The 14,293-nt window shown below is 32.6% G+C and overlaps 1 protein-coding gene across 1 annotated transcript in view; it reads left to right on the plus strand.

Annotated features, from left to right (window-relative positions):
* LOC126744755 (cytoplasmic dynein 2 heavy chain 1-like) overlaps positions 1 to 14,293 on the plus strand; it is a 42,126-nt gene that overhangs the window by 13,370 nt on the left and 14,463 nt on the right. Inside the window, exons 9-14 of the mRNA XM_050452309.1 lie at positions 549 to 934; positions 5,240 to 5,432; positions 6,191 to 6,418; positions 6,911 to 7,287; positions 9,341 to 9,535; positions 9,888 to 10,134. Of these exons, the coding sequence (XP_050308266.1) occupies positions 549 to 934; positions 5,240 to 5,432; positions 6,191 to 6,418; positions 6,911 to 7,287; positions 9,341 to 9,535; positions 9,888 to 10,134 (1,626 nt within the window). The remainder of the gene's footprint in view (positions 1 to 548; positions 935 to 5,239; positions 5,433 to 6,190; positions 6,419 to 6,910; positions 7,288 to 9,340; positions 9,536 to 9,887; positions 10,135 to 14,293) is intronic.

The raw sequence follows: 14,293 nt of genomic DNA on the forward strand, positions 1-14,293 counted from the left end.
ACACATCTCGTGAGAGTTTACATTAAAAGCCTGGTTTAAACGTGGAAAATTATTCCAGGGGCCTGGAAGACATGTAAAACTACTTTAAACTATCAGATAAATGTCAATAAAGATATAAAAGATAAGCACATAAACGGCAAATATAGTTTAACCTATGGGATTTCAATAAAGTGTCACTCTTCAGACCCCAAACGCCTGGAATTATCGGGTCAAACAGGCTGAATATATAAAAAAACAACCGCTCACACCTATAAATTCAACAATTTCATGCTTAAACAAGGAAAAATAGAGCATAAGCTGAAAGTGACCCCTAACTGTCAGGAAACCGTAATAAACGACATGAAACACCTGGCAAAAAGACTGGAACTGTCCAACGAAAAATAGAACATTCCTGCTAGACAAAGGGACAACATTACAGACCACAAAGAAACGAAAATGACCCCCATTATTTAGCAAAACTTCAACTGCATCAAATGTATTCTTCTTAATCTCAAATATTAAACTTGTGCCTTTAAAACCCTTACAATTATACCATTTTCACCTTTTAGCTCCTCTACGAATTCACTCGATACTCCGAACTAATAAACCGTCCAGTCCTAAAGGAAACCTTAAAAGCGGAACGTCAGTTTCTATTAAAATCCTTGAGCGAGTACATCGGCCAAATCCAGAACCAATCCAACCTGGAAATAACGAAAATAGCAACGAGACAAGAAACCTCGGAAACCATACGAGAAATTATTCACGTGCGTCAACTGGAAGCTAAAGCGAACGAAGTACTTTTGGTTGTGGAAAAGTTGCTGGACGATCTGGAGGGTTATGTCGCGACCAGAGAGTTTACTATGGGTGTGCTTGACGAGCTTAAAAGTCAGCATACCGAGCTGTTTGACGCGTGGAGTTCGGATATTGTTGCTGATATTAACAGCAATAAGTTGAGGTAATAAATTGCTTTTTATATACTGAGGGGTGATTTAAAGAAAAAATCGGTTACTAGGAGAGGCGTTTTTTTTTCTTTAACATTTTGCTAGTGTGAAAAGCTTATAAACTTTTGCAAAAGAAACGCTGCCCTTCTCTTTTTAACTTGTTACTGGGATGTCCGCACGCAAGGTTTGAGTTTACCGGACCCGTATATATTTAATCATCTTATGTGGGAGGGAGTACTTTATTTAATAGTTAAAATAAAATAAAGTTGATTTTAATATTTAGCTTAAGCAGATCAAAAGTTATTGGGCAAACATTCTAAGGTTGAGGCAGCAAGTGTTTGTTTTTTGATCTTTGGATGTTATAAGTGTAACTACCCGAGATGTTTCGAATATCTACGTTCATCTTCAAGAAGAAGTAAATCGAAATGTCTTTTCAATTATTAGTTCATTGCTATATTAGTGTATGTTTAGGGAAATTAAAATTATAAATTTAACTGAATCGGTGTCTTTTTAATTTTTTTCCACTTTATCGTATTTGATGTTTATGAGCTGGTTGAACTCATTTTAAGTCTCAACTGCCTGGAATAAATCAAATTTTGTTTTTTTTTCAGGCAGTTGATAGTTATTTATTTCCTCTTAAGCAGGTGACCAACATTTTGTCCTCAATTGCCTGGAATAAATAAATATAGGGTTTACCAATAAGAATGATATAAGTTTAAATTGCTAAAAAATAAAAACGAATTGGTTAATTTCTATGATTGATGTTTCATGTTGTAGTTTATTATGTAACATTATGTTTTAAACAAAATATCATTAAGATGTCCACCTCGGCTACGGCGGCAGACGTTTAGACGATGAACCCAATTTTCAATCACTCTTTTTAACAAGTTGGGCTGAATTCTTTCAACTCATTGGGGTTTGAGAATTGTTAGAATACACCTTCGACTTCACATATCCTTAAAGAAAAAAGTCCAAGGGAGTAAGATCACAGGACCTTGGTGGCCAGTTGATATTGCCCTGTCGCGAAATTATTCGATCTTCAAAGCGCTCTCTTAATAAATTAATTGTGGCTCGGGCGGTGTGTGATGTTGCTCCGTCCTGTTGAAACCAATGCAGGCCAAAGAAAGTTTGTTATCATGTCGCGGTAGCGCTCTCCGTTGACTGTCACAGTACGCCCCCCTGCATCCTCAAAAAAGTATTGACCGATAATTCCACCGACATGCAAACCACACCACACAGTCACTTTTAACGGGTGTAATGGCACCTGTACTGATTTCTGGGGATTGTTCTGACACCAGAAGCGGCAATTTTGCGTATTGACAACGCCACTAAGACAAAAATGGGCTTCATCTGAAAAGATGATTTGTTTCCCAAAAGTCGGCATTTTGTTCCAACTGCAACAGGGCCCAGTCGGTAAACGTTCTTCGCAAACCATGGTCAGCAGGTTTCAATTCTTGAGTTAGAACCATCTTATATGGATGTAGGCCTAAGTCTTTCTTCAAAATGCGCCACAGAGACATTGGCGAAATGCCTAATTGTTGAGGACGGCGCAAAACAGACACATTGTTATTCGCGTCAACACTTTCTCTTGCAGCGGCCTTGCACTTTTTTGTCGCGTTGGTGGCTTATTATCCAGAAGAGTGTCCTCCCGTTCAAACTTACTAATTGTGCGCCTTATTGCAAGTTCAGAAGGCCGTCCACGATGGCCAAAATCTTCTCCAAGAGCACGATAACAGGCTCTAACCGATTGCGCATTTTCGTAATACCTTTTCACGATAGCTATACGTTGCTCTTGACTTAAACGATTCATGATGAAATGTCAAAGTATACTTAACACAACTGACGCTTGATCCGGGTTTTGACACATACCATTTTGCGTACATGGCCCACTAAACTTCTATCACTTCTATTGGTAGACCCTATAAATGTTCATTTCCAGTTAACTAAACTCATTTTGATCCTCAAATTCATGGAATAAATAAAAAAAACGTGTTTCTTCCCAGAAATTTAAGTTATTTTGGTCCTCAACTGCCTGGAATAAATTTATATTTATGGGAATTCCCTGTTTTCCCTCTTCCAGGCAGTTGAAATTAATTTTTGTGTATTCCTGCAAGGAAAGAAAGATAAATTTTAATTTCAAGAAGATCCGTAAAAAAAGGAAAAAATTCGAATGCCAGGAAACCAGGAAAAATTCCTGGACAAAGGAAAAATTTACCCAAAATACCTAGAAAACCTGAAAAAATACTCAAATTCAAAAAAAAGCTTAAAGAAAATGTTTGCTATTCCTGGAAATTTTTTTTTTAAAATGTTAACTGCCAGGAAAATATGAAAAATTATTTCAAATTCCTGGAAAAAAATTGCATTTTTTCCAGGCATTCCAATTCAATTACATACCGTGTTTTTAAGGCATTTGAACTTTTTTTCATACGATTATTCGTAGAATTTTAATTACATGTCAATCTTTCGTTGATCGTCCTTTGATAAATTGTATCATGACAATTTGTCGGCTAAACTCGAGTCATGCGGTTTCTCTAATAATCTCCATAAATCGGAATAAGTAAAAAAAAAACTCTTTTTTGGTTCTGAAATGCCTGAAATAAGGAAAAAAATCGCTCTATTATTTTCGATAGTACTGGCAGAATACTTATTGGCCTAATATCTGTTTCTTTTTTTGGGTCGCTATTTTTTACTATTGGCTTGATAATAGCTTTTTTCCAGATATCCGAAAAATCTCCCTTAAGAATACAACAGTTATAACAATATTGATGAGGGGAAAACAGGGTAGTTGAAGGTTTCTTCCACTTATGTGCGCGGTGCGTAAGAGTGCATATTCAAAACATAAATAGGAAATTGCTTCAATTGCGTAGAAATAATAAGAGAATGGGTTCAATATTTGAAGTAGCCAGTTCGTACAATTTCCAAGCAATAGAATTCATTTCTTAATTCTTCCTGGAATTTGGAATCGTTCGTCAATTCCAGGCAGTTGGGGCTATTTTCCACTTACAGGTCTAGGTATTAGGAGCCATCTGTTTTTAATTCCACGTAGTTAAATGTATTGACTTACGTCACTAAGGCAGTTGAAACAGGAAACATCACCAAATGGCCTGGAGTTAATAAGACATTTCTCCAAATGTCTATAATATATCAGAAATCTATTCAATTGCTCGGAAATGAATTTAATATCATAAAATATTGAATTCATTTCAAATACACTTTAAATGCCCTTGAAAAGTGGGTTAAAATGGCTGGAATAAGTAAACAATACCTTAATCGGTCTAGAATTAATCAAAACATTATTTCAAATGCTTGGACAAAATTATTATTACGGCCTGGAGATAGTTTTTTTGTACTTGCCTCATTCTTTCAAGTGAACATTAATTTCAAAACCACAACTTAACGGATTTTAATGAAACGTAAAGCATATGATTAAAAAACCATTCTTCACTAATATGATTTCAAGTCCAAACCAGTTCAAGTAAGTAGTAGTCAAGTTCAAGTAGTTTTGGAAATATTGGAGTTTTAATGCAGTAGTCTCTAAAAATCATCTTGCAGGTCAACTTCAACTTCAAAGCCGAATAAAAAAAAATGGCAGGCAATTAAAGTCATTTTGCTCCTGATTAGCCTGGAATAAATAAAAAAATTTGCTGTTCCAGGCGAATAAACTCATTTGGTTTTCAATTGCCTGGAATAAATTCAAAAAAATTACGATAAATATATAAAAAATAAGATTGATAACAGTACTTAAAAAGAATTGGATTAGTTTTTTATGTGAAAGAAGGTACTTGGCATTTATCGATGTTCATTTTTAGATTTTTTGTATTTCGAGTATATAAATCTTCTTGAAAGGTATGATAGTCATCGGAAATAAATAATTATCTTATTCCAGACAATACGTACCTCATAATGACACTCCTTTAGTTTATTTAATCTCTCTGGATCACTCACAGTGCTCTGTTTAATCTAAGATAGTGTTCTCTTATAATAATAACCTTTGTACTGCGCATACATCGTGATTTTATACTATCAAATGCCTGTGCAAGGTCAATGAAGACAGCAATATATTTCCAGCTATTACTTAGATTTCTGGCCTTTTATTGTCACCGTGTACTTAATACTCCTATGGTTGGAAGTTTTAGTGTGACACTCACAAAACAGTTTTACTACTCTACAAAACTTTTATTTTATTTTATTTTCGACGTGTGTTTCGCTAATGTTAGCATGTTAGCATTTTTTGGGAGGAGATTAAAATGGGAGAGAATGAAATAAAGAGTTTTGGTTATTAATAATTTTACTTTGTACTTATAACTGTTTCGTTTCAGCTTAAAGGAAACAGATCCGGTAATTCAATTTTCGCGTGACAAGCTGATGAAAGTGAATTATTCCGCGAGACTAATCACCCTTATCGCCGAAGTGAGACAGTTGCGAGCCATGGGGTATCACATACCGTCCCTCGTAGAAGAAACCTCGGAGCATGCCAAAAAGTTTATGAAGTTCGCTAAAACCCTTGAACAGGTAATCGACTATCGTTCCCTCGGTATGTTATTATACAGGGTGTTTCCAAAGTTGAGTCCTTTATTTTAACACCCTGTAGAACCCCTCACAAGAAGCTAATATAGCAAAAATAACCTATCTAAAGTTGCATAATAAGAGAGCTATTTCACATTATGAAAAAATATTTAAAAAAAAAATCTTTATTAAGTTAAATGATTACCGCCTTCACAAAAATTATTCCAAAGTGTTGTCGATTAAAACACAATCTTGTTCGGCTAATCCATAACTCTTTATAAGTCCACGATTAAATCACAAGAATTTTCAATGAGCTGTTGAAGTTCTTCGGGAGTATTTACTGCTCCATCATGATACACCAACTCTTTCAAATAGCCCGACAGACAAAAATCGCCAGGCCTTAAATCTGGGTAGGGAGGAGGCCAAGAAATGGGTCCATCCATTCGGAAACTCATTATTTAGATGTTTATGAACTTCTCGTCTAAAATGTGGTGAAGCCCCATCATGTAGAAATTACAAATTTTGTCACATATTCAGAAAAACACCTAAATAAATTTCACCGGTCAGTCGAGGTGGAAAAAAGTAGGGTCCCCAAAAGTAGCCCAAATATTTAATGAAAATCTATGTTGAAAATTAGATCCTTTTACAGCATGATGAGTTCTACAAGCAGTTAAAATAAATGACTCGGCTTTGAAACCCCTGTATGTATAATGCTAATACTATAGTCTTTTTAAGGAAAATTGACAACTTTTTATTTGTTTTAGATTGCGAATTTTCATAATACAATAGGGAACAGGATGATCCCGTGCCAAAAACCGTTAATGTTGACCAGTGCCTTGGAACTGTCCAAACTGGTTCAAGAACAGGAGGTGGTCTCTTGGGGCGAGGAGAAACACGTGGAGAAATACGTGGACACCCTTAGGAAAACGGTGGAAAAATTGTCTCAGAGTAATAATTTGTTGACCGGGTATTATGTGGAAATCATTGAAAAGGTAACGGTTTATTTTAATGGGATAATGTTGATGTTAATGAAAGTTTGTACCAAAAACCTCTTGCGCGTGGCCAGAGGCATTACCGCGAAATTGCTCCAATTCCCATAATTTTGCTGCCAAATTTAAATTTAGAAATTTCTTAGTGATGCACGCATAAAGGCTTTTTTAGTACAAATTTAATATAAAACCGGATGATAAATAGTACAAAATATTAATAGAACTTTTTATTACTTAAAAATGTGTAATACCACCACACAATTTCTTCTCGTTCATTCTTTTTTCGTGCTGCTGCCTGCAGACAATTTTAAATTTAGATGCATGCATTTTATGGCCAAGCATGCTACTCTTGATTTGCAAAAAAATCTTCCGTTTCATCGTCACTTCCAAGCGACTCTTTGAAAGAAATCTATTTATGACGTATCTATTTCTATGCTGTATAGGAAAAACATAATTAAAACTTTTAATTAATTTCAGTTTTATCAATATTTTTAGATAAAAGAACTTGAAAACGTCAGTTTACTAAAGGACCTACCGCGATGGACCGAAACAATTAAAAATATAAGAACCATCATCGCGAACGTGGAGAACAAGGGTTATAAAAACCTGCAGCAATGGAAATCCGAGGTGGACATCAAAATCTGTGAAGTTCTCGAGAGAGAGTTCGCGAAAAACTTGAACTCGTTGCACCTAAGCCTAGAGGAAATTCGGGTCGATTTGGTTTATAGAAATTCCGAATTGGATTTCTCTCCTAATAAGCAGACGTTGGAGCAAATGTACGAGCAACAGCTGAAAAAGTACCTGAACATACCGAAAACGTTTAAGGGAATCTCGGATAATGCGGCCGATATTTATTCGAAGATCATCGAAAGGTTTGTGTTTATTAATTCATTTAATTTGCAGTTAAAAGGGGGTATATAAAGGGTCTAAAAATCTGTGGTAGTCTATTCTCCACAAATATTCAATGGCACCTAAAAATTCATTACTCAGATGTAAAAACCTTTTTTTTCATGAATATACCTAGGATGAATTTTCCCTGTCAATATTGAATATCAATTCCTGGAAGCTTTTAAGAAAAATTCCTTAGTTTATAATATACAAAAAGTTTGAGTTATTTCAACTGCCTCTTGGTAAAAGGGAATATTTCTTCCAGGCAATTGAGAGAAATCTTTCATATTTCTCAGGAATATTCAGAATATTTGCATATTTCTCATATTTTTGGAACAATTGAAATTATTTCTCGTTGTTTTCGAGCAGCTGAAGACATGCCTTGTCTCTTTCCAAGACTTTAAGTCGTTTTCAATATTTTCCAGGTGATCGAAGCTATTTTTCTTTTCTACAAGGCAATTAAATAACTTTATTATTTTTCCAGGTAATTGAAGACACTTTTCATAATTTCCAGAGGCTTGAGATCATTTTTCATTTCTTTTAAACAGTAGAACAGAAAAATGACCTTAATTGCTTGGAAATTATGAAAACACTTCAGGTCATTAGAAAATTTGAGGAGTCGTTTTCAATTGCCTGTAAACAGCAAGAAATTACCTCAACTATCTGGAAAAAGTGTTGAACTAACTTCAGTTCCCTGGAAGAAGAAAGATAAATGATCTCAATTGCTTGAAAAATATCAATACTGAACTCAGTGGCCTGGAAAAAATAAGAGATTACTTCCAGTCTCTAATAAATTCCCTGGAGTGCCTGGAAGGAAAAATTAGTTTTTGTACGCCTTCTTTTTCTTTAATCAAGAACCTCCAGAACATGGATGAACAATATACTATGTTATATCAAGATCATCGATAAGTTTGTGCATATCAATTAATTAATTAATGTTTTTTTGTGATGTTCTGTATCTGATGATGGCCGAAACGCGTAATACACTTAACTATATGGCCTACATGCATTTTTTCTTGGAGATAAAGACTTCCCCATTTTGAAATCTATATATTCTCTTACAAAATATGGACTTCTATTCAACAATTAATGAAATCTCCAGGAACAAAGGAAGGTGTACAAAGGGTCTAAACTCCTAAAAAATACTCTGGGGAAAATATCCCTGTTTGAGTGCTTTAGTACTCAATTCTACCTCTTCTTGAAAAATTCTTGGGAGTTCTCCGTCAGAATATCATTTCCTGGGAAGCTTTTGGGAACAATGTTTTAGTTTCTGGAAAAAGGGTAGGATACAAGAAATTTATTCAATAGAAGGGAATATTTTTTCCAGGCAATAGAATACATTTTGCATTCCAAAGACTTGAAGCAATGTCTCGTTTCTTCCTAAGAGTAAAAGTAATTTTTCATATTGTCCCGGATATTGAGGTCAGTTTTTGCATTTTCCAAGCAATAATTGTAGGGTCAAATTTTTCAAGAAATTGGTCATTTAACGTTCTTCCAGACAGTGAAGATAATTTCTTGCTTCTTCCAGGCAGTTGAAGTCGTTTCTCATTATTTTCAAGCAGCAGAAGTCACGTCGAAGACTTAAAGTCGTTTTCAATATCTTCCAGGCAATCGAAGTCATTTTTCCCTTCTACAAGACAATTGAAGAAACTCCTTCTTTGTCTAGGTAATTGAAGACACTTTTCGTATTTTCCAGAGACTTGAGGGAATTTCTCATTTCTTTCATATAGTAGAACAGAAAAATTGCTTTTTGTTGTGTGGAAATTATGAACACACTTTCGGTTTTTGGAATTTGTCAAAAACGTACTCTCACGAGATGTGTCAATAAGAATTTACCTCAACTGCCTGGAAGAAGAAAGATGACGAAAGATGAATTATAATTAAAGATTGCCTGGAAGAGAAATGACTTTTACTCATCTGATACCCAGGCAATATGAGAAATATTATCTTAATTTCTTGAAAAATACCAATACTGAAGTCAATTGCCTAAAAAAAAGTCACTTGACTAGTCCCTAATAAATTCCCTGTGACTTTCAGGAATGAAGACATTTTGGCACACGTATCCAAGAAGAAGAACGACCTGTTCAAGCAACTGGATGACGTGGCCAACCACTGGAAGTCCTGGCTACAGTTAGACCCTCTGGATCCGAAGAAATTGACCACGTGGCAACATTGGGACTTACATTTTAGGGCTTCCAAGACTTTCGGCCAAGAAATCGCTAAATTACCCAGGTATTAAGTGTCAAAGTTTCTGCCCTTCTATTAAGGCAAAGGATTTTCAATCATTAACTAATAGTCAACTACCTTTAAGGACATGATTGTTAAGGAAACTTGTATGAGCACTTACATGTTTCTGCTTCAGGGGTTCTTCAAGACAAAAACAATTAACCTCAGGGTGCTTATTACAGTGTTTTTTTTTAACAATCCTTCATTTAACTATATCCACTTGAAATGAAGGACATATTTTAAGATTCTTGTTTGGCTCTGAAGATGATCTCATATAGGTGGAAACTTTGGCATTATTAAAGGTTTCATTCCTATCTGGATGTCTTCTAGAATTACTATTTCTCCCCATTTTTTTTAGTACCGAAGAAAAACTGGGCTGTTTCACGATCTGCTTGTCCAGACTAAGATCGGACTTGGAGTCGCACAATAGAAGTTACTGGGATCAGTTGGTTTACTCGTTAAAAGACTCCATAGCTGAGGACGTGGTAAAATTGCAAAATTACATCGATCCCTCTACCGCCGCTTTGACCAAACAGCCGGTTACTTTGGAGGAAATCGGTGAGAGTGGGTTTAAGTATAGCAGCGTTATTTCTGCACATGGAGAGGTAAGCACGTGTGAGAGAAGGAGAAAAAAAGGTCAGAAGGAGAGAGAGCAATATATATGTTAAAAAAACCCTTAGAAATAGATGTATTATTACATGTTTTTGGGCTGGAAGTGAGGAAATATCCCTGAAATTGTCCAGGCAGTTTAATTCACTTTTTTCGACTGTCTGAAGCAAATTTTCGAGGAATTCTTAGGAAATAGACCAATTATTAATGTTTGTCCAGGCAGTTGATGAATTTGTTTTCCATGGACAATTTCGTTGGACACCTATTTCAGCGTTTTTTCAAATTCGTACAAGAATTTGAGAAAAAAAATATTTTTTGAAAATATTCATTTTTTTTTTGTATTTATTCGACAAAAAGTTGATAACTCAAAAAATTGACGAGATATCATTTTGAAAATTTGTACACATAATCAATGGACAATTTCATTCGACACCTATTTCAGCGTTTTTCCAAATTCGTACAAGAATTTCAGAAAAAAAAATATTTTTTGAAAATATTGATTTTTTTTTCTATTTATTTCACAAAAAATTCATAACTCAAAAAATTGACCAGATATCATTTTGAAAATTTGTACACATAATCAATGGACAATTCCTTTGGACACCTATTTCAGCGTTTTTCCAAATTCGTACAAGAGTTTCAGAAAAAAAATATTTTTTGAAAATATTGATTTTCTTTTTCTATTTATTCGACAAAAAATTCATAACTCAAAAAATTGACCAGATATCATTTTGAAAATTTGTACACATAATCAATGGACAATTCCTTTGGACACCTATTTCAGCGTTTTTCCAAATTCGTACAAGAGTTTCAGAAAAAAAATATTTTTTGAAAATATTGATTTTTTTTTCTATTTATTTCACAAAAAATTCATAACTCAAAAAATTGACCAGATATCATTTTGAAAATTCGTACACATGATCCATGGACAATTTCAGTGGACACCTATTTCAGCGTTTTTCGAAATTCGTACAGGAATTTGAAAAAAAAATATATTTTTCAAAAATATTGATTTTCTTTTTCTATTTATTCGACAAAAAATTCATAACTCAAAAAATTGACCAGATATCATTTTGAAAATTTGTACACATGATCTATGGACAATTTCGTTGGACACCTATTTCAGCGTTTTTCGAAATTCGTACATGAATTTGAGAAAAAAAAAATTTTCAAAAATATTAATTTTTTTTTTCTATTTATTTGACAAAAAGTTCATAACTCAAAAAATTGACCAGATATCATTTTGAAAATTTGTACACGTAATCAATGGACAATTCCGTTGGACACCTATTTCAGCGTTTTTCCAAATTCGTGCCAGAATTTGAGAAAAAAAATATTTTTTGAAAATATTCATTTTTTTTTCTATTTATTCGACAAAAAGTTCATAACTCAAAAAATTGACCAGATATCGTTTGGAAAATTTGTACACATAATCCATGGACAATTTCATTGGACACCTATTTCAGCGTTTTTTCCAAATTCGGGCCAGAATTTGAGAAAAAAAATATTTTTTGAAAATATTCATTTTTTTTTCAATTTATTCGACAAAAAATTCATAACTCAAAAAATTGACTAGATATCATTTTGAAAATTTGTACACATAATCAATGGACAATTCCGTTGGACACCTATTTCAGCGTTTTTCCAAATTCGTGCCAGAATTTGAGAAAAAAAAATAATTTTTGAAAATATTCATTTTTTTTTTCTATTTATTCGACAAAAAGTTCATAACTCAAAAAATTGACGAGATATCGTTTTGAAAATTTGTACACATAGTCCATGGACAATTTCATTGGACACCTATTTCAGCGTTTTTTCAAATTCGTGCCAGAATTTGAGAAAAAAAATATTTTTTGAAAATATTCATTTTTTTTTTCTATTTATTCGACAAAAAGTTCATAACTCAAAAAATTGACCAGATATCGTTTTGAAAATTTGTACACATAATCCATGGACAATTTCATTGGACACCTATTTCAGCGTTTTTCCAAATTCGTGCCAGAATTTGAGAAAAAAAATATTTTTTGAAAATATTCATTTTTTTTTTCTATTTATTCGACAAAAAGTTCATAACTCAAAAAATTGACCAGATATCGTTTTGAAAATTTGTACACATAATCCATGGACAATTTCATTGGACACCTATTTCAGCGTTTTTCCAAATTCGTGCCAGAATTTGAGAAAAAAAATATTTTTTGAAAATATTCATTTTTTTTTTCTATTTATTCGACAAAAAGTTCATAACTCAAAAAATTGACCAGATATCGTTTTGAAAATTTGTACACATAATCAATGGACAATTCCTTTGGACACCTATTTCAGCGTTTTTCCAAATTCGTACAAGAGTTTCAGAAAAAAAATATTTTTTGAAAATATTGATTTTTTTTTCTATTTATTTCACAAAAAATTCATAACTCAAAAAATTGACCAGATATCATTTTGAAAATTCGTACACATGATCCATGGACAATTTCAGTGGACACCTATTTCAGCGTTTTTCGAAATTCGTACAGGAATTTGAAAAAAAATATATTTTTCAAAAATATTGATTTTCTTTTTCTATTTATTCGACAAAAAATTCATAACTCAAAAAATTGACCAGATATCATTTTGAAAATTTGTACACATGATCTATGGACAATTTCGTTGGACACCTATTTCAGCGTTTTTCGAAATTCGTACATAAATTTGAGAAAAAAAAAATTTTCAAAAATATTAATTTTTTTTTTTCTATTTATTTGACAAAAAGTTCATAACTCAAAAAATTGACCAGATATCATTTTGAAAATTTGTACACATAATCAATGGACAATTCCGTTGGACACCTATTTCAGCGTTTTTCCAAATTCGTGCCAGAATTTGAGAAAAAAAATATTTTTTGAAAATATTCATTTTTTTTTCTATTTATTCGACAAAAAGTTCATAACTCAAAAAATTGACCAGATATCGTTTGGAAAATTTGTACACATAATCCATGGACAATTTCATTGGACACCTATTTCAGCGTTTTTCCAAATTCGGGCCAGAATTTGAGAAAAAAAATATTTTTTGAAAATATTCATTTTTTTTTCAATTTATTCGACAAAAAATTCATAACTCAAAAAATTGACTAGATATCATTTTGAAAATTTGTACACATAATCAATGGACAATTCCGTTGGACACCTATTTCAGCATTTTTCCAAATTCGTGCCAGAATTTGAGAAAAAAAATAATTTTTGAAAATATTCATTTTTTTTTCTATTTATTCGACAAAAAGTTCATAACTCAAAAAATTGACCAGATATCGTTTTGAAAATTTGTACACATAATCCATGGACAATTTCATTGGACACCTATTTCAGCGTTTTTCCAATTCGTGCCAGAATTTGAGAAAAAAAATATTTTTTGAAAATATTCATTTTTTTTTTCTATTTATTCGACAAAAAGTTCATAACTCAAAAAATTGACCAGATATCGTTTTGAAAATTTGTACACATAATCCATGGACAATTCCGTTGGACACCTATTTCAGCGTTTTTTCCAAATTCGTGCCAGAATTTGAGAAAAAAAATAATTTTTGAAAATATTCATTTTTTTTTCTATTTATTCGACAAAAAGTTCATAACTCAAAAAATTGACCAGATATCGTTTTGAAAATTTGTACACATAATCCATGGACAATTTCATTGGACACCTATTTCAGCGTTTTTCCAAATTCGTGCCAGAATTTGAGAAAAAAAATATTTTTTGAAAATATTCATTTTTTTTTTCTATTTATTCGACAAAAAGTTCATAACTCAAAAAATTGACTAGATATCATTTTGAAAATTTGTACACATAATCAATGGACAATTCCGTTGGACACCTATTTCAGCGTTTTTCCAAATTCGTGCCAGAATTTGAGAAAAAAATAATTTTTGAAAATATTCATTTTTTTTTCTATTTATTCGACAAAAAGTTCATAACTCAAAAAATTGACCAGATATCGTTTTGAAAATTTGTACACATAATCCATGGACAATTTCATTGGACACCTATTTCAGCGTTTTTCCAAATTCGTGCCAGAATTTGAGAAAAAAAATATTTTTTGAAAATATTCATTTTTTTTTTCTATTTATTCGACAAAAAGTTCATAACTCAAAAAATTGACCAGATATCGTTTTGAAAATTTGT

This window comes from Anthonomus grandis, chromosome 14 (genome assembly GCF_022605725.1).
Source record: "Anthonomus grandis grandis chromosome 14, icAntGran1.3, whole genome shotgun sequence".
Taxonomy (NCBI): domain Eukaryota; kingdom Metazoa; phylum Arthropoda; class Insecta; order Coleoptera; family Curculionidae; genus Anthonomus; species Anthonomus grandis.